General features: G+C 42.6%; 2 protein-coding genes across 3 annotated transcripts; one reads left to right on the forward strand and one right to left on the reverse strand.

The window, feature by feature from the left end:
• Positions 1-6,908: 6,908 nt before the first annotated feature.
• LOC107387933 (uracil nucleotide/cysteinyl leukotriene receptor-like) lies at positions 6,909-8,307 on the reverse strand. Its single transcript, XM_015963209.3, has 2 exons — positions 8,121-8,307; positions 6,909-7,960 (listed from the first exon to the last, which is right to left on the reverse strand). The coding sequence occupies exons 1-2, from the start codon at positions 8,190-8,192 to the stop codon at positions 7,049-7,051; spliced, it is 984 nt and encodes a 327-aa protein (XP_015818695.3). The 5' UTR covers positions 8,193-8,307; the 3' UTR covers positions 6,909-7,048.
• Positions 8,308-8,917: 610 nt separating this feature from the next.
• LOC107387932 (DDB1- and CUL4-associated factor 7) lies at positions 8,918-15,197 on the forward strand. Of its 2 annotated transcripts, none has more exons than XM_015963207.3 (7): positions 8,918-9,287; positions 13,427-13,585; positions 13,708-13,819; positions 13,916-14,034; positions 14,108-14,317; positions 14,389-14,506; positions 14,819-15,197. In XM_015963207.3, exons 1-7 carry the CDS (start codon positions 9,150-9,152, stop codon positions 14,989-14,991), a joined length of 1,029 nt encoding a protein of 342 aa, XP_015818693.1. In that variant the 5' UTR covers positions 8,918-9,149; the 3' UTR covers positions 14,992-15,197. The 2 variants fall into 2 exon arrangements, with proteins under 2 accessions (XP_015818693.1, XP_015818694.1); XM_015963208.3 differs by having other exon boundaries at positions 14,822-15,197.
• Positions 15,198-19,463: the final 4,266 nt, after the last annotated feature.

Below are 19,463 nucleotides of genomic sequence, written 5' to 3' on the forward strand. Positions count from 1 at the left end.
TTACTTGAATGGATTGATGTAATGACCGTTGTTATAGAGGTTGAATGTTGACTAAAATGAATCGCGCATGCGAGAGGCCCCCCACCCCCCACTGGCTCATGCTTCTCGCAGATCGGAGGCGGTAGGCGTAATTTCAGTCAGCCAATCAATCCGTAGTGTCGCCTCGGTCCCAGTCTGCCCGCTGGGGAGAAGGTCTGAAAAAAAAGTCACCTCGGAACCGAAAACGCAATTCGGACTTGTGTGTGAAATCAAACTCCAGTCCCGTAAGGGACCGAACCGACGCAAATTTGTAAGCACCATAACTGGATGTCTGAGGAACCATCAACCAGGAGAGTCATGTGGCCATCTTTCAACATGTTTGATTATCTACAAAAGTGGCTTAAATATTTCTATCTGTGCAAATACTCTACAGCTTACAGGTTTATCAGTGAGAAACAAAAGAGCAGCTAATAAAAGCGTGCTGAAGGTTTTGTAACATTACAGTCTTTTGAAGAAAATGCTTGTTTCGTACTTTCACGGTGAATGTACTTTATTGGGCCGGAAAGACTCATCTTGTAAATGTTTAACGTGTACGAATAAAGTCAATCAGTATGGTAGATGATGTAATTGAGTTCATTGGTAACTTTGGTGAGAAATGATAAACAGAAATATCTCAGCCAGAAAGGTATGTTTTAATCTGTCTACATATTTAAATATATAAATAAAACTCATTCTAAAAAGTAGGATTTTTTAAGTTAAATCTAATTTATTATAACCAGTTGAAAGTCATTTTGACTGGTTTTGTCCCAAATATTGTGATAGAATTTATGAATCTAGTTGTTTTTATATTAATATTGTGAATGTTTGTGTTTAACAGTAAAGTGTTACTGCCACACAGTGGTGGCGAGAGAAACTACAGGGGTAATATTTTTGTTGGGTTGAGGGTTTCATCTGCCATATTGGATTTATTTTTGAATTACAGTCCCATGTCAGAAAGTGGGAATATCGTGAGAAAGTTCAATATTTTTTGTCACTCGTCTCAGAAAAATTGATTCAATACACATATTTTATTAATTTATTATTTCATTCAGGTTTTTAAACGTTGCACAGCACTGAGACGGCACTGATGGAGGTTTTGAATTACATTTTCTTATCAATGGTCCTGTTGGATCTCACAGCAACTTTTGATACTGTGAACCATGAAGTGCTGCTCCATCATCTTGAGCACTATGTAGGGATTTCTGGTCTGGCCTTGAGCTGGTTTAGACCATATCTCCATGACAGTATGGTTTGTGTTTCTGCGGTCACTCTTGGCGTGCAGACTGACTATGCTTCCTGCTTTGATGCTCACGTTAGTGCTGTGGTGTCTTCTTTTATCATTTGAGACACTTAGCTAAAGTGAAGCCATTTCTGTCTTGAAGGGATCTTGAGACTGTTATTCATGCCTTCATTACCTCGCGCCTAGACTACAGCAACTCTGTCTTTTTTGGTGCAAGTCAGTGTACTGTAGCTCGCCTGCAGCTTGTTCAGAATACTGCAGCAAGATTCTTGGAAAGCAAGAGAAAAAATGAGCATGTGAAAGCAATTCTGGCTGCTCTGCATTGGCTCAATGGCGGTTTTACCATTAGGCATAGGTCAGCAGCCGCCTGGGGCCCTGACTGCTGGCACCCCTCTGTTAATGCCGCAATGGACTATTCCTTTAAGATGCCGATGCAAAAACAGGAAGTGATTAGTAGTTATTCCACTCCAATCCAGTTGGTGGCAGTAATGCACCAAATTCACAAATCCAGTTAAAGATGAGATTGTCAAACATTGTGTGTGTGTGTGTGTGTGTGTGTGTGTGTGTGTGTGTGTGTGTGTGTGTGTGTGTGTGTGTGTGTGTGGAGGGGGGGGCGGGTGTCTGTGTTCGCCTTGGGCCCCCAAATTACTAAATCTGCCACTGCATTGGCTACCCGTCACTTCTTTTAATGGTGTTTAAGATGCGGAATGGGTTGGCTCCAGCCTATTTGACTGAATTGTTGCAGCCCTATGCTCATGCTCGGACGATCTGCTTTAAGAACCAGCTGCTGCTTTTGGCTCCCAGAGCTCGGCTGATGACGAGAGAGGCAGGGCATTCTCGGTAGCGAGACCAAAACTATGGAATGCACTTCCCTGAGCTCTCTTCATCAGTGGCGGTTTTTAAAATGAAGCTGAAGACCACCTTTTATGATCTGACTTTTCACTCTGTGGGTTAGCTGTTGCTTTTATATGATCTTACTCTGTAATTTTTACTTTGTTGGTTTTAATTGTCTCTGTTAGTTTATCTGTTTTATTTTATTACTATAAAGCACTTTGGTGGCATGCTTCATACATGCTATGCATGCATTCATACAGAGTGACATATGTTAGACTTAACTATTTCTTGGGATTTAGATGATTTTGGTTTACAATTTTTAAACAAGTTATTTTCTCTTGCAAACTAGATAGTATCTTTCGCACATGGCATAGTTTCTCATAAGTACCAGTTAGTCTTCACCAGATAGTACCTCGTAAGTGCATGACCCACATTAGCGAAATGTACTGTGTCATGGATGCAATTACATTATGAAATTAGCTTTTCATTACATATTTTTTCTGGGCAAGACAAAATGTTTCTGGTAACATTGTATATGACACAATACGGTCCACCACTAGACAGATTGCAAATTATTTTACATAAATTTTTAATATATTTAAAAGGACCTTTGTGACATTTGAGTCTATCTCAAACCCTTAAAGATGCATTATGTAAGAAAAAAGTATAAGTACAACATTCTGTGGTCTAATTTGTTTACTGCAGTCCTTTTTTCTAAACAAAAAGTTACTCTTTTACTCCCATTCCATGAGTTTCATGCCTGTTGCCAGTTATGGATCAGAGCCAGAAGATTCTAGATAAGTGAAGACGAGTCATACACAGTAAGTTGATGAGTTGATAAATACATTGTCGTATCTGATGCAAGTGCGTCTCCGGCATTTGAGGAAGTGCGGTGTACCATCTTGCTGTTAGCTTGCAGTTATAATTCTAACAACTCATTAAAGGAAGTAAAACACCTTTTCACTGTAATGTCAAGTTTCTGCAGAGCCTACTCCTGCAACTGAGGGCCTGAGGTCCTTGCTAAAGGTCTTAAATTACATTTTTGTCACCAATGATATGCTGCTACTCTTGTTTTAGTGACCAGCTGGAGCAAGGCCCTCAGGCTCTGATGCAGAGGAAGGCTCTGCAGAAAAATTTAAACAACGGGGGCTGTAAGTCCATCTTGATAGCTCAGATAGAAAAATGGATCTGAAGTTCATCAGAAAAACTGAAAATGCATGCTGAGTTTTAAGAAAATTGATCTCAATGAAATCAAATTTGTGCCCATGATGAAGCCTCGAGGAACCCCACAATCCTACTCCTGCTTAACAGAGAACCTTCTATTTAAAAGGTGTGAATGGGACCTTTTAAAGGGGACATACTGTAACATAACAGTAGTGATTTAACATGTTTATCCAAGTAAGACATTTAAGGTAAATAATTCATGCCAAGATGAAGCCACTTTTGTGCTTTCAATCTGTGGCAGAAGCATAATGAAATCCAAACACAACCATAAGCTAGAGTCAAGAAGAAACACAAGTCTGTACTCATCCTGTAGGCTGAGATATGAACCACATCACCCAATCACAAAGTCACTCATAACTAGTTCACCCAATCACAAAATCATGCGACAATAGTTGCTAGGTGCAGGCAGGGAAGACTTTCTGCTTCAGGGAGTGTGTTCGTTGCTGCTTCCAGGTGGACAAAATCAGGAAAGACACCCACTGGATTTGAAAAGCCTCTGATGTTCCCCTGTGTGTTACTTTGTGCCTTGGCACACATAAACTGTGGCTTCTGGTCATGACATATTCTTTATAAATATATGTATATGATGTAAATGTAAATATATGTACATAATTTTGTGGCTTGCTATCCCTGTTGGACATTTTTGGAAGTAGCAGAGGTAGACCAAAAGTATGGAACTCCATTTTCAGCATAACGGCTGAAAGTAAGTAAATTTTATTTATACACCACACATCACAGACATAGAAACACAAAGTGCTTCACATAGATCAAAACAAAATGAAGTCATAAAATATCTGAAAACAAAAATAGATTAACATCAAAAAACTAAAGTCATCAAATTAAAACAAATGAAAGATGATTACAAATTTCAGTTAAAAATAAGAAAACAAAAGATTTATGTAAAAGCAGCTTTAAATACAAGGGTCTTCAGCTATTTTTTAAAAGAGACTGTCAATACTATGTAATTATAAAGGAAAATCGTTCCAAAGTTGGGGTGCAACACTCTGGAAGGACTGATCACTTTGACTTTTATATCTGGTCTTTGGAACTTCTAGAAGGTTCTGGTGGGTGGATCTGAGGGCTCAGGTTGGAGCATAAGGCTTTAACAGTTCAGTAATGTAGGGAGGAGCTTGACCATGTAGAGCACTGAAAGTTATAGTCAGGATTCTAAAATGAACTCTAAAGTTAACGGGTAACCAGTGCAGAGACATTAGAATAGGAGTGATGTGTGCTCTTCTGTTTGCTCCAGTTAGGAGCCTTGCTGCAGAGTTCTGGACCAACTGAAGGCGGTCAAGGGCTTTTTTGTTAAAACGTGTGAAGTGTGTGTTACAGTAATCTAGACGGGAGGAGATAAAGGTATGAATAACTATTTCAAGTTCGTATTTTGACACCAACCTTCGCAATATGGATATCTTTCTTAAGTGATAAAAAGAGTCTCTTGCCAGGGTTTTTGAGTTGCCTTCAAGAGACGTTGATGGGTCAAAAACATCACCCAAATTCCTTAAGTTTGTCTTGATGGCAGAAGATAAATGACCAAGTTTTGAATAAAAAAGAGAACCATGCTCTCAGGGGCAATGACCAGACATTCTAGAACTTTTTTGTGACAGTTAGCAAAGACATGTTACTACAGTTTACTTAAAGCTACAATGACAAGTGTGGAAAACAAAATAGCATAAAACATTGTTTTCATGCCTCTTAACAATGTTCTAACATCATAGCTATAAATATATTGTGGAAATTGAAAAAAAAGGGGGAGGGGGGGGGGGTTCATTCGCATTTGTCTAAAAACCTTGTTTCAGACTAAAAGCAAGTATTGGATATCCGATTGTCGTCTCTCCGAACCACTGCACTTCCCTGGGTCCTCCACTCATCATGCACTTACGTATTTAACAACAGAACACCACTGGTGTGAGAGGTTCATCGCTCAATAATATCAGAGGAGGAGAAACAGTCGGCTGCTACCACTTCAACTTTAGGACAAACTACCAGAGTTCCTTAAAAAAAACACTATTTAAAATAATGGAAGACAAAAGATAATTGGATGTAGAAAACAATGTTTAGCACTCTCTCGTTTCCTCTGGCAATATGGATTTCCTGTTCCGGCAGAAGCATCTCAAGGAAGATACCGGAAAGACGTGACCGTGTTTGTGTTAGAATCCTAGTGTGTTCTTTAAATTCGCTAAAGCAGCTTTAACTTGATTTCCACAGATTACATCATTAATCTTTTGTCTATAAAGGTAAAACAAAATAGTAATCACCTAGATGAAAACTGATGAAAAACTCAGAACTTTCCATAATTTTTATTTTTCAAATATTAGAATTGAGTTTAAATAATTTGTACTTCTCTGAAAAAGTTCTAAACTAAATTATTGTAAAAAAAAAAAAAAAAAAAAAGAACAGAGAGAGATGCAAACGATCAGTCACCGTTAAGGTTGGGCACGCTCGAATTTGAACGATTCAGATTCCAGTTCCTTGTTTTTAATTCTGGTTTCTAGCAACTCTCAATCACGATTCATTTGAAAAACTTTACATGTTTTAAATGAGCCAGCTAACCTAAAGTTTATTTGATAAAATTGTTTGAACTTCTCCATAGGTTTTAAATCTTTGAACTTTCTAAACCAAAGCCACACTTTAAGCCTGATTTATACTTCTCCGTCTGCGTCGATGTGGAGACACTCATCGCCATTATATATCTGTGCAAGGGCTTTCTGACAACTCACAGAGAGTGACAGAGAAATGTCCAACTCTTAAAATATCTGTCAAAAGGAGACTGCAAGCTTGTGATTGGTCAGGACGCCGCTTCCTGTAAATTTGTCAAGCGCATCACCATTGCCCTGTTAAAAAGTAAAAAGATATTTAGACACGGAACAGATTGAAGAACACATCATGGAAAAGGTCAGAAAATATGAACGCTTATTCATCCGTGGCTAAATGAGAACAAAAAATATGGAGCAATCGTTTCATACGTGGACGGAGATTACGAGAAACATGGGTTTAGAGGTGGTGACAGCATAAAGAGGAAAATAAAGGACAAATTTGTCCCCTCCCTGTTATAAAGTCGCTGAAGTACATAAACACAATAGTAACTATCACGGACCGGATACATGAGTGTAATGGTGGAAGGATACCACAGAAAAGCGCTACACCCTCTGTTGTCCTGGAGGGGAATTGCTTTGCAACACTCCCCAATTGACAGACAAGTACGAGAGCAAAACGACTCTGTCAATGAGTGTGCATCTCTCCCTTGCAGGGCTGACGGAGAAGTATAAATTAGGCTTTACAATGCCTCTGCACATTTTCCATGTTTGTATGAGTGCAAACACTCCCGGCGGATCATTTTTCATTGGTATTTGGCAGCTTCTTCTTCTGGTCAATGGACTGATAGGATTCCGAATTTAAAATTTTGAATCATTCTGGGTGTAACGTGCCCAAAGGCCAGTATTTACATCACAAATGACCAGAAATTAACTTTTAATTTGCAGACACAAACATCCCATCTGTCTGAACAGGCACAAGGCCTTGTTCCCTGATAAAGGAGACATAATAAAACTAGCTACCTTATCTTGGCTGGAACAAAAGTCATGCAGAAGACGAAACTTTCTGCACTTTCACTCTGAATAAAGTTAATCTTTCTTGGGGTTAGGGTTACGAAGGAATTTTTTGACACTTCACTGTTGGCATCAAGTCTGGATCCATGGGGTTCCCCCTTGTGCTCAATCCTAATCAGTGTCTTTAGGATCTAATTTTGGCCCAGTTCAGCTTCCCAGCATTATATAAGTAAAGCACAGGCATCACAGTGGAGCCTATGGTGGCAGTGATGGTGATGGGAAGAGCAATGGTGCAGACGAACAGCTCAAACGTACCAGTGAGAGGCATCCCGATAGAATACAGGATCACTGGAGGTAGGTAGGAAAGGGTGGTCGTGGCCAGGCTGTAAACCAGAGTCTGAATGGCCCTTTGCTTCTGAGGGTGGATGTTTCTCCTCCCAGGGCCAGACTTGACTAAACTGTAAATGATTACACCGTCACACAATCCGATTATTACAAGTGAAATCACAAAGGTTGCAACAGGAAAAAAGCTGAAGTACAGCCTGTAAAAGAGAAAGTATATGATCCCATTAGCAGCTGTCAGGCTCCAAATGATGGCTGCAGACACAACCCTGGGAGTCAGACTTTTCCTCTTGTGATAAAAGATGGGATGAACCACAGCCAGGTAGCAGTCAAAACACATACAAGCCATTAGGAAGGGTCTCCCACATGTGTTAAAGGCATAAACACTATTCCAAAGCGCTTCAAATGGCCAAGTATGGATGAAGTAATGATTTAATAATCCTGGTGGAATGAAGGCCAGGAAGATTGCATCCATAATGGAGAGATTCAGGATAAAAAAATCATTTGGTGAGAAAGGAGCTCCTCTTCTGTGGGTCTGAAACATTGCCCAGAGGATCAGCAGAGAGGCAGGAAACCCCACAGCAAAGCACAGCAATGACAAGCAAGCCCATGTGGATCTGCCCCTTTCAAAATGTGTGCAAGTGCCAAAATCAAACTTCTCCCAGACAAATCCATATGTGGAGGAATTTCTGACCAGGCTGTAGCGAAGATACAACTCAAGCAACATTGTTGAGGATGCCTGGTGATTAAAGTCCTAGAAGACAAACAGACATCCACTGAACAATGCACATAAACCTGCTGGCAAAAGTAGACCCACAGCTTTTTAGAAAGTGAGGCAATGTTTTCATGACTTGTTGCACTTTTTTATTCTAAAAGTTCTGGTAAATAAACTGGTTAATAAATGTTAAACATACCTTTAAAAAGTTTATTTGAGGTTGTGTGCATGGTAGTCCCACTTGTGCCTTGGCAGGAATGACATCTAGCATCTAAAGGTATTCCTGCAAATGATGCAGAAGCAGTTTTGCAAGTCATATTTATGGAAAAGAGCAGACCCACACTATCCATCTAGCTTATTTTTTTAATCATGTGTCACCTGTTGGTAGATACATTCTATTACTCAACATTTCACTTTAACCAGAAATACACTGAAAATGTACAATTATAGTCAAGTTATTATGAAAGCCTCAAACAATTTGTAGAAACAAATGCAGCTCTGTTCATCTTTTTCAACAACCTCCCAGGTGTGGCATCCCTTTATCTGCAATGCTGCCTTCAAGGGCAGCTCATATTCAACTAATGGGGAGTACAAATGAGCAATATATTTATAGTAAATTATAACATTTCACAAATACCATAGCAGACATTCAATTTATATATTTAAAGCTTCATTTTTTCGCTACCATAAAAAATTGAAGGTGTTTTCACTTATTTCATCCAAAAGAGCAGCTGAGTAAATTGTGTTTGGGACAAACAACATAAATAATTAAATTGATTGATTGCTTGATTTGTTTCTTCAGCATATATGTACAAACGTGTGTTATTAACTCTGTTCTTAATAAAACTTTACATGTATCGGGTTTTGTTTCAGGCACAAGTCTTGGTATCTCCCATGTCCTTGACGGATCAAGAATGCAACACCTGGCCATGACGCGCACTATCCTATTTTTGTCCTGTGGTAGCTGCCATAGCTGCCATATTTTGAACACCGTCCAGCAGCTGATTTCTTTGAATTTGTAAACCTTTATCATTTATATCCACACAAGTTTTGACTCTTATTGTGAAGAAACGTTGCAGAAAAGACCGAGCCAGCAGTTAGCTCGCTCTTGTAAAAACTATTAGCGGCTACTTTTGGAAGTTTGGTGAATGAAGTAGGCGGTTGTTGCGACGCGTTCAGGGTCCTCAGTAGCTGTCGGTAATTAGAGGGGTATATTGGAGCAGCTGAGATGTCTCTTCACGGGAAACGTAAAGAAATTTACAAATACGAGGCACCGTGGACAGTTTACGCCATGAACTGGACTGTCCGACCGGACAAACGGTTCCGCCTGGCGCTCGGTAGCTTCGTGGAGGAGTACAGCAACAAGGTAACTTCAAAGAACATGATGCGTTTAGATGTTTGTTTATCAGGAAGATCCGGCATGACACAACTAAGCATTATCAACATTGTTCTAGTTTAAACAGAATAAAACAATGAAAACGAAATACTCCCTTTTAGTTTTGCAGTTTCTGCAGACTGGTGAACCTCTGGCCGTTCTCTGAGAGATTCATACTACTCTATGATTTAATTTCTTTATGCTGTCATTTTTCCTGTTAACTTAATTGGTAGCAAATGTTCGCTCCAGCTGTTTCCTAATCTTACAGCCTTTTGATGAAACAATCCAAATTTATAAAGACACGTTGCTGTAAACACTCTTCCTTCGTCTCATCTTTAATATGGTACAGTTTTTTCTTAATGAATGAAAGTGGCAATTGATGTTAATTATTATTATTTTTTTATTTTTATAAAAAGGAACGTACCAACCGGTTTCAATATCATTCAGCCAGCAGCAAAAAAGGGGCGTTTTGGTTTGTAAACGGGAACGCCCCCTTCTTCTTATTCGCTCCTAAATTGTTACTTCACATCCGGTCTCAATCAACATTTCAAAATAAGAGTGATAATTTAGATTCTTTAAAAAAGGAAGTTCAAGATAAAATATTGTTAATTAAGATTATTTTAAACAAAATATTGTACATTTTTTATTTAAAACTATTGTAATAATTGTGAATAGATTAACATTGTTCAAACACCCCTTTTCTGTTGGTGGAAGTCAGCCTGACCAGCCAGCCCCATGCTTCTTTATGGGAAGCATTGGTTTTCTGTGTAGAATTAAACAGGGGATGAGTCAGCAAGCCAGGCTAGGAAATCTCAACTGATAAGGGTGGTTCAGTAGCCTAGTGTGGCAAGGTGGAGAAACGAGGGCCCGGGCGGGATTCAATCCCCAGACTCCCAGGTGAGAGTCACGCACGCTAACCAGTCATCCAAAGGGACATCCACTTGGTCAAGTAGCCAGGGTGCATGATCAATCGGGACACTGTGACAGGACGCTCACACTGTCACATCTTACCCCCTCTTTCCACAAGCACGTCCTCGTACTCCCGCGCAGGGTGCCACAAATTTCACATCCATGGACCTACTTGACAGTACTACATGGATCCTGTTCGTGATGCCAAATGTGGCAAGGTGGAGAAATGAGGGTGCGGGCAGGATTCGATCCCCAGACTCCCGGGTGAGAGTCATACGCTCTAACCGGGGCTGCATGGTGGCGCAGTGGTTAGCACTGTTGCCTCGCAGCACGAAGGTTGCAGGTTCGAAACTCGGCTCGGCTGCGGCCTTTCTGTGTGGAGTTGCATGTTCTCCCCATGCATGCGTGGGTTCCCTCCGGGTACTCCGGTTTCCCCCACAGATCACAACATGCCCTATAGGTTATAAATTGTAAGTCGCTTTGGATAAAAGCGTCTGCTAAATGAATAAACATAAACATAAACCAGTCAGCCAAAGGGACATCCCCTTGGCCAAGCAGCCAGGGTGTATGATCAATCGAGACACTGTGACAGGACGCTCACACTGCCACATCTTCCCCACTCTTTCCACAAGCACGTCCTCGTGCTCACGCGCAGGGTGCCACAAACTTCACATCCATGGACCTACTTGACAGTACTACATGGATCCTGCCAACAACGCCAAATGTGGCAAGGTGGAGTAACGAGGGCCCGGGCGGGATTCGATCCCCAGACTCCCGGGTGAGAGTCACGCGCGCTAACCAGTCAGCCAAAGGGACATCCCTTTGGCCAAGTAGCCAGGGCGCATGATCAATCAGGACACTGTGACAGGACGCTCACACTGCCACATCTTCCCCCCTCTTTCCACAAGCACGTCCTTGTGCTCCCGTGCAGGGTGCCACAAACTTCACATCCATAGTGGTGATCGACCTTGCACAAAATGGTTACCCCATTTTCGAGAACCCATACCCCCTGACTATCCACGAGTCCCCTGTTACTTGCTGTGAGTACTTTGCCGACTGCCCTGTGGACCTCATACCTGCACTTAGCTCTGTTGGCTCGCAGCAGAAACGATAGGGCTACAGCAAAAAGGAATGGCCGATTAGTGATGGAAACTGGGGTCAAGGCACACAAAGCTACTCAGAGATCATCATCACTGGGCATGCTGATGGAACTGTGAAGTTCTGGGATGCCTCTGCTATAATGCTCCAGGTGCTCTTTAAGCTAAAAACAGCCAGGGTATTTGACAGGAACCGGTCAAAGGAAGACAAGTGCAGCACTGATGTGTCAGACAAAGATCCCTTTGCCATTCAGATTATGACCTGGTGCCCAGAGAGCCGGATGCTCTGTGTGTCCGGCGTGTCAGCCAACGTTATCATCTACCGCTTCAGTAAGCTGGAAGTAACCACCGAGGTGGTACAGTTACTGGAGGTGCGAATGCAGTACGAGCTGAACGACACAGACTCTCCAGATAGCAGAGGTGGTGGGGGTGAGCAGACATCGGCGCATCCCACCCCCGGTGCCTCCCCCCAGACGAGCGGCCCACCTTGACACCCTTCCACCAGCAGCAACAACTCTGACGGAGGCAACATACCTTGCCTCAAAGTATGAAGTACTCCTTTGAAGCAGTCTCCCGGTTACCAGGTAGATCTGGTGGTCCAGCCAGTGTGGGTGAGTGGAGAGCCTCCTCAGCCGATCACAAGTGTGGTGCTCAATTCCTCCTACGGTCTAGTGGTATTTGGCAACAGCAATGGTCTGGTGGTGGTGGACTACATCCAGAAGACGGTAGTACTCAATTTGGGAACGGTGGAGCTTTACGGATCCAATGACCCCTACCAGAGACAGCCTCGGTCGCCAAGGAAAACACGAAAGCCGTCAGGAGGTCTGTGTGATGTCAACGAAGGCTCAGCCACCTCAGAAGACTGCTGCAAGTCTCCTACTTCAGGTGTGTTGGTGCGGCTGAAGGGGAGTGTCATGCGGATGGCTTTCCTGGACTCCACAGGCATCCTGCCAACGACGCCAAATGTGGCAAGGTGGAGAAACGAGGGCCTGGGTGGGATTTGATCCCCATACTCCAAGGTGAGAGTCACGCACGCTAACCAGTCAGCCAAAGGGACATCCCCTTGGCCAAGTAGCCAGGGTGCACGATCAATCGGGACACTGTGACAGTACGCTCACACTGCCACATCTTCCCCCCTCTTTCCACAAGCACGTCCTCATGCTCCCGCGCAGGGTGCCACAAACTTCACATCCATGGACCTACTTGACAGTACTACATGGATCCTGCCAACAACGCCAAATGTGGCAAGGTGGAGAAACGAGGGCCCGGGCGGGATTTGATCCCCAGACTCCTGGGTGAGATTCACGCACGCTAACCAGTCAGCCAAAGGGACATCCCTTTGGCCAAGTTGCCAGGGCGCATGATCAATTGGGACACTGTGACAGGATGCTCTGACTTTCAAGTAGGTCCATGGATGTGAAGTTTGTGGCACCCTGCGCGGGTGATCCACTAGCCTGACCCTGCTCACCGGTTTAGAGCTGGAGAAAGTTGCCTAAATCTCCTCCCTTTCCGGTCGGCTCATGGGTCCCCGGAAGTACGAAAAAGGGTTAAAAGTGCTATTTTCTATTCCGCTTTGCGTTACTCCCTGAATCACAGATATGTTATACATCAATCAAAAGGAATGATGTGCGTTTCATTGACGCCAGTCACGTACTTTGAGATTTATCAGCTTGTAAAATTTGGTATGTCGAATATGTGACATCATCGCACAATCTCCTCTCCTCTAGCATAGCTGCTACTTACCACATGGCCAGATGTTTGGTGGTTCGTTCCTCGTAAAAGAAAGATTAGAAGTTTTCTGAACTTACAGCCATTTTTCCTCTGTTTTTCTCCGTGTCTGGTTTGATGACATCACTTTGGTGATGCGCATTTGTAGTCCTGGATTTATTTTCACACAAAACCTAAAATAACGCCCCCCGTCCCCCCCACCCCCCGTTTGAAAATAAATGCTTTTATGGTATCAAAATGCATCTTTAAAATTCACGGACATCATATGTGAAATCCAGGGCACATAAGAAGTAGAAATAGAAAACAGATCTTTTAGCATCATTGACCTGCATTCATGTTTTCATTCTTACGGAGCCATGGTCCAGTTGATGCTGTCCCCCCACCCCCCACCCACAGGTTCAGATTGTTGGTTTGGAGGAGGAGAGCTCCGAGTTTGTGTGTGGGAACACGTTCGACCATCCCTACCCCACTACAAAGATCGTGTGGATTCCTGACACTAAAGGAGTGTACCCAGATCTGCTGGCCACAAGTGGAGACTACCTGAGGATCTGGAGGGTGAGACAGCTGCTTGATCCAGTCCATAACCCACAGCACACAAGACATAAAACCCCGACTGTAGCGTTAAACTGTGTGTTATACACTCCATTTGTAGCTATAACAGGTGTCTCTTCCTGTAGGTGAGTGACACAGAGACCCGTCTGGAGTGTCTCCTGAATAACAACAAGAACTCTGATTTCTGTGCTCCACTAACATCCTTTGACTGGAATGAAGTAGACCCAAACCTGCTTGGTAAAATCTCACCTCAGCTGGTTTTATGCAGCCTAAACGGACAACCCTGCTTTCTGAAATGTTACTTTTGAACATCTGAATGCGTTTTCTGAGCAGGCACTTCCAGTATAGACACCACCTGCACCATCTGGGGCCTGGAGACGGGACAGGTGCTGGGTAGAGTCGGCTTAGTGACCGGGCACGTGAAGACGCAGCTCATTGCTCATGATAAAGAGGTTTGTGTAATTTTCTGTATGACAAATCAAACTTTTAGCACGGGTAAGAACTGAGTACATGTGTGTGCTGCAGGTGTACGACATCGCTTTCAGTCGAGCGGGGGGAGGCAGGGATATGTTTGCCTCTGTAGGAGCGGATGGCTCAGTCCGCATGTTTGACCTCCGTCACCTGGAGCACAGCACAATAATCTACGAAGACCCGCATCGCCACCCTTTGCTCCGCCTCTGCTGGAACAAGCAGGACCCAAACTACCTGGCCACCATGGCAATGAACAGTCTAGAGGTCAACTTGACTCCATGCATGGATCTGTTGTGTTTTTAGTCAGGAATAGCTGTGATCTGCTGTGTTTTTAGGCGGTGATCTTGGATGTGCGTGTTCCTTGCACGCCGGTGGCTAAGCTAAACAACCACCGGGCCAGTGTCAATGGAATTGCCTGGGCACCACACTCCTCCTGTCACATCTGTACAGCGGGTAGGCAGCTTATTGTTTTTAAACTAAAATAAAATGTTTAAACTGCAAAATGGGTTTTTAAAAATGCATTAGAAGCTGCTGTAGAAAGCTATGAGTTCAGACTGGAGCTTAATTGTAGTAGCTTAACAGTGAACAGAAGAGGGAGCACTTCACTGCTAAAAATGAGTCCCTTCCTTTTTAACGTTGTTTTTGTCACATCTTGTAACTTTTAAAAATGATGCCATAGTTTTAACCTTGATATTTATTGCAAACACAATTATCTTCTCAGATGTGATAATAAATCGGTAGTAGTGAAAGCTTCTCTCTGTGTAGCAGACGACCACCAGGCTCTAATCTGGGACATCCAGCAGATGCCGCGGGCCATTGAGGACCCCATACTGGCCTACACCGCTGAGGGAGAGATCAACAACATCCAGTGGGCTTCCACCCAGCCTGACTGGATTTCTATTTGCTATAACAACTGTCTGGAAATTCTCCGGGTCTGAGGAACGTTTGACATCGAGTCCAAAACATTTTCAACAGGATAAGCAAGTTTACTTCTTTGAAGAAAATTCTGCTTGTACAGGAAAGAACAATTACATTCAGCTTCTGTTGGCTTCATATGTGCACTTTTTTGACTTTTGTCAGGATTTACTGCTAAATTTAAGGATGTTTTTTGAAATATGAAAAAAAAATATTTAGGAAAACAAAAAGCTCTGGGGTCTCATTTATCAAACATTGCGTAGAATCCTTACTAAAACCATACTAAAGCTCAGCAAAAAAATGTACTAACGCCAAGTAGGTTTGTGATCTATCAAATATGAAGTACGCACAGCTGCACACTATCTCCGCTTCATAAATCGGAGACTAACAAGAGCGTTTCTCAGCTGCATTTTGGTCACATCCCGCCCTCACCACGCCCACTTTCTGCCATAAATGGTGAATGCAAAGTGCCTTGTGGATCTCATGCATATACATAAACCGGCTGTTGCAGCGCTCCGCCAATGACGATGGCGACCATAGATCAAGGCAGATCAAGGAAGCGCAATTTCACAGAAGCAGAAATTGAGGTAATTGTGGGTGAGGTGGAGAAATGAAAGGAAGTACTTTTGCAAAACATATAAGAGAAAATCCACAGAGTGGCACAGCATTGCTGAAGCCGTCAGTGTGAATTCTTCAGAGAGATCTGTGATGGATATAAAAAAAATTATCCGATCAGGATTCGATTCCCAGACTCCCGGGTAAAAGTCACACTCGCTAACCAGTCAGCCAAACCGAGATCTCCCCTGCATATGTAGCCAGGGTGTATGATCGATTGGGTCACAGTGCTGCTGATATTCTGCATTCCGTATTCTGCGCTTCAGGCTGTGTGTGTGTGTGTGTGTGTGTGTGTGTGTGTGTGTGTGTGCGCACACACACACACACACGCGCGTGCGTGTGGGGGGTCTTGTTCTGTGTGCATACGAAGCAGTACAAGTGATAATGCTGCAGGATTTCATAATTTTATCCTTCTCAGCAGCAGCACTGCAGGTGCTCTCCATGTCCAACATGTGCGAAAGCCAGGTCCTTAGTCAACTTAAAGCTGCGCACATTTTTCGCTAAGTTTTCTTTCATAAATTCCAAAGTTTGCTTGGAAAGTTGCTGACGCAGTTTTCCGACCCTGTTTTGTGCATAAGCAAGCTTGATGACTGAGGCCCCTGGACTGGAAGTTGCATGGATCTAATCAAAGAAAAAACACACAAAATAACAGCAAACCAATTTAAAACATCCTGTTACACTATTGGTTGTGAGTTTTAACAGCTGTTAAACTGATGTATGTAGATGCAAAGAACTATTTTTACAAATCTTTTTTTAAGTTAAAACAAAAAGACCGAGCACCCCCCCCCCCCCCCCGCACACACACACACATACACACACGCAGTGGTCTCTAGGATAAATTAATGCCTGTTGAGCTGATCTTTGGGCAGGAAAAATGCTCTGGCATTCCTGTTTCAGGAATTAGATGTGAGCCAGAGCAGAAGTGTGCTTCAAACAGCAGGATGTGCAGTTTTATCTCCTGATACTCAGACATCTAACCTCTGATTGCCTAACAGCAACACAACTCTACCTCTGACTCCGTTTGCTTTGCAAAGTTGATGTTTTACCTCCACAAATGACACAAGTCTGGAGGAGTTCTCCCATGTTGGAGAACTGGGGTATTTAATTCCAGGCATGGAGGGCCGGTATCCAACATGTTTTAGTTTAACTCTGTTTCAACACACCTGATGTCAATCAACAGGTTATTAACAGGCTTCTGCAGAGCCTGATGAGCTGCTGCACAGGTGATTTAACCACTGAATAATGTGTGTTGGAGCAGAGAAACCACTAAAATGTGTGCTACTCTCGGAGTAGACCCGCGAGAGGCCAGTTGAGGTGGCTCGAGCATCTGGTCAGGATGCCTCCCTGGTGAGGTTTTCCGGACACGTCCAACTGTAAGGAGACCCAAGGTATACCTTGTATACCCTGGATGGATGGATGGTCTCTCTAAAAATATCTCAAGCTATTTTTTCAATTACCAGCAACTGGATATTATTACAGTGAAATGTGTATGTGAAGTAAATGATAAGTCAGTCATGTGGTTTTATTTTAATGAGTCGTTCAGAACTATAACATCAAGAGGACAAACGACCACATCTCCTCTAAGGCTGCTGGAGAGGGATTACCATAATAATTGTAGTAAGCGTGCCCTGCTGTAAATCTCAATGTTCTCGAACATGTAGGTGCTCCACTTTGGAGGATTTTCTGAGGGCAGGGTGTTGAAAACAACCAGAAGTTGTCGTGACTTATGACTCTTAAGAGGAGTAAGACCGTTGATCTGTCTTAATGGCCAGACGTAAAACAAAGAGTCGGGCTATTTTCTTGTCTAAGAGACAAGTGGCCTGTTTGTCTTGGTGTACCAAGTGTTCAGTATTCATTTGTCAAATTCAGCTTAGTTCTAATTTTACCCATTGAAATTCAAATTAATTATGTGGACATAAGTGTTTAAAATATATATTTTAAGTAAAAAAGTTTAATCAACCAAATGTCTGTAAAATGGAAAAGATTTATTAATGCTTGCTTGTGTTGGTGACTTTTTCAGCAGCAATAAATATTTGTTCATGGCTGCATTTATTTAACAGTTTACACAATCATACAGTTTTTTAAATTATTGCTTTATTTTAGAGGAATAATAAAGTTCATAATTACATTGTCTGTGCCAGCTGTACTGGAGTACCTTTCAAAATACCCTGTGGTTGAAACAGGAGGATTGGGAAAGAGAGGGGCCAGAAGTCAAGGGCCACAGCAAACAAGGTGTAAGGAAGAACATGAGTCCTGTGCGAAGAAAAAAGGAAATATCCATTAAAAAAAATCTGATATCCTTTCAGCATCAATCCATACAGTTAAGTGTAAATAAATGGTTTTAAATGTGACTCCAGAGGCAAACGTCAGATGTTCTGTAATATATACGTAAGCATGTGTCAAATGGAAGTCCTCCGTGTTCGTCTGATTTTAATAATGCAGCCGAAGTTTGTACCGATAGCTGATGGTTGGGGAAAGGGAGATAAGTTAGATGGCTTCTTTTAAAGGTCATAAGTACAGTGCTCAGCATAAAAGTGCAACCCCTTTGAAAAGTAAGACTCTGGGTAATCTATTGAAGCATACTAATTTACAAAATGTTGACAAAACTGACTTATAGAAGATCTTTTCAGTACAGAAATTCAGTTTTAGCCAGATTTATCAATCCTAAAATGTTAACACCCCACATCAAAACCATTAAGCTAGTAGTTTTATTTTAAGGATAGCACTGTGCCTTCCAGGCAGAGGTCGAATACAGGTGAAACTCTAAATTAGATTATGGTGCAAAAGTTCATTTATGTCAGTAATTCATCTTAAAAGGCAAAACTAGTATGTGAGATGGAATCATTACAAGCAAAGCCAGATATTTCTGGCCTTAGTTTTTTATAATTGTGCTTATTATAGCGTAAGCCTAATTTATACTTCATCAGCTCTACGAGTGAGAGACACGCACACATGGATGAAAACGTTTTGCCTTCAGACTTCTCCGTCTCCTGGGGAGTGTTGCAAAGCAATTCCCCGCCAGGACAACAGAGGGCGTAGCGCTGTTCTGGGGTATCCTGTCATGCATCCGGTCCAAGATAGTGTGTTTATATTGTGTTTTTTGTATTTAAGATACTTTTTTAACACAGACAAATTTGTCTCTCCTCCTCCACCTCTTCATGTGCTCGCCACCTCTAAACCCACGTTTCCCATGATTTCCGTCCATGAATAAAATGCTTGCTGTGCATCTTTTCACTCCAGTCATGGGGAAATAAAACGTTCATATTTTTAGAGTTTTTCCGTGAGGTATTCTTCAAGCTGCTCTGTGTCTGTTGCTAGATAGCCTCAGCTCTGCTTTAGGGCTCAATGGCGGTGCTGTGTAGGCGACAGCGGCGTCCTGACCAATCACAAGCTTGCGTTCTCTGTCTTGATGGACGGATGTTTAGAAAAGAGAGCTCCAGCAGGCTCGCAGGGACGGATAATGACGTTGCGTGTCTCCGTCCCGACGCAGATGGAGAAGCATTAATTAGGCTTTACAGCGCCCTGCGGTGGACTGGAAACCTGTCCAGGGTGTACCCCGCTTGGATGCCCAGAGACTGCTGGAGATAGGCGCCCTGCGAGGATAAGAGGGTAAAGAAAATGGATGGATGGATGGCTTACAGCTTAAGAAAACCCCACATTGAAAATCTCAATCAGAATATTGTGAAAAGGTTCAATATTCTAGACTCAAAGTGTCACACTAATTAGCTAATGAATCCAGAAGAAAGGGTACAAAGGGTTCCTGAGCCTTTAGAGTCCTCAACTAAATTTGTTCAATGGCCAGAGTTTTTCCCAGCAGACACTGTGCGGGCCAGATGCTCTTCTAAATTAAAGTTAAAGTATTATTGTATCTTAATTTATT

This window comes from Nothobranchius furzeri, chromosome 16, assembly GCF_043380555.1.
Source record: "Nothobranchius furzeri strain GRZ-AD chromosome 16, NfurGRZ-RIMD1, whole genome shotgun sequence".
Lineage (NCBI taxonomy): Eukaryota > Metazoa > Chordata > Actinopteri > Cyprinodontiformes > Nothobranchiidae > Nothobranchius > Nothobranchius furzeri.

What these genes read in the sequence shown, in the direction of transcription:
- LOC107387933 (XM_015963209.3), bottom strand. Translation starts at nt 8,192, where the DNA reads ATGCTAGATGTCATTCCTGCCAAGGCACAAGTGGGACTACCATGCACA. An exon ending in CTCAAATAAACTTTTTAAAG is followed by an intron (nt 7,961 to 8,120) that starts GTATGTTTAACA and finishes TTTGTCTTCTAG; the next exon opens with GACTTTAATCACCAGGCATC.
- LOC107387932 (XM_015963207.3), top strand. Translation starts at nt 9,150, where the DNA reads ATGTCTCTTCACGGGAAACGTAAAGAAATTTACAAATACGAGGCACCG. An exon ending in TCATTGCTCATGATAAAGAG is followed by an intron (nt 14,035 to 14,107) that starts GTTTGTGTAATT and finishes TGTGTGCTGCAG; the next exon opens with GTGTACGACATCGCTTTCAG. An exon ending in CTGTCACATCTGTACAGCGG is followed by an intron (nt 14,507 to 14,818) that starts GTAGGCAGCTTA and finishes CTCTCTGTGTAG; the next exon opens with CAGACGACCACCAGGCTCTA.